This window comes from Fulmarus glacialis, unplaced genomic scaffold, assembly GCF_000690835.1.
Source record: "Fulmarus glacialis isolate BGI_N327 unplaced genomic scaffold, ASM69083v1 scaffold16916, whole genome shotgun sequence".
In the NCBI taxonomy this organism is placed as follows: domain Eukaryota; kingdom Metazoa; phylum Chordata; class Aves; order Procellariiformes; family Procellariidae; genus Fulmarus; species Fulmarus glacialis.
This window is the reverse complement of record NW_009216365.1, coordinates 1-542: the sequence shown is the minus strand read 5'-3', so window position 1 is coordinate 542 and position 542 is coordinate 1. Positions and strand designations below refer to the sequence as shown.

Here is a 542-nt window from a genome sequence, read left to right as displayed (position 1 = left end):
TCCGAAATAAAAAAAAAAATAAAAATGCACATCCCCAGAGGCAGGCCAGCTGCAGGTACAGAGCGAGCCCCGCCAGCCCCAAGAGTGACCAGTGCCCACCAGTGCCGTGGGAGCCCCCTGCCCAGAACCTGGGGACAGGGGGAGCAGCACATGGCTCCTGCTTCGCTCCCAGCGGCCTGGGAGACGTAGTCCTTGTTGACCCCCGCCCCCCGCCTGTCTCTCTCCATCAGGGTCCACTGGTAGGGATAGCGGGCGATCCTCTTCTCCTGCAGCACGCACAGCGCTGCCCGTTACGGCCCCCGGGGAAGGGGGATCTCGGAGGGAAGGGGTCCCAGGGGAAGGCGGGCCCGGGAGGGAAGGAGGGGAGGGATCCCAGGGGAAAGCAGAGGGCTGGGGGGAAGGGGCTCCCCGGGGGAAGGGGGATCTCGGAGGGAAGGGGTCCCAGGGGAAGGCGGGCCCGGGAGGGAAGGGATCCCAGGGGAAAGCAGAGGGCTGGGGGGAAGGGGCTCCCCGGGGGAAGGGGGATCTCGGAGGGAAGGGGT

The 542-nt window shown here is 67.7% G+C and overlaps 1 protein-coding gene across 1 annotated transcript in view; it reads right to left on the bottom strand.

Moving 5' to 3' along the window:
* NDUFA1 (NADH dehydrogenase (ubiquinone) 1 alpha subcomplex, 1, 7.5kDa) overlaps positions 1 to 266 on the bottom strand; it is a gene marked incomplete at its 5' end in the record, with an annotated part of 555 nt that extends 289 nt beyond the window's left edge. Inside the window, one exon of the mRNA XM_009579282.1 lies at positions 177 to 266. Within this exon, the coding sequence (XP_009577577.1) occupies positions 177 to 266 (90 nt within the window). The remainder of the gene's footprint in view (positions 1 to 176) is intronic.
* Positions 267 to 542: the final 276 nt, after the last annotated feature.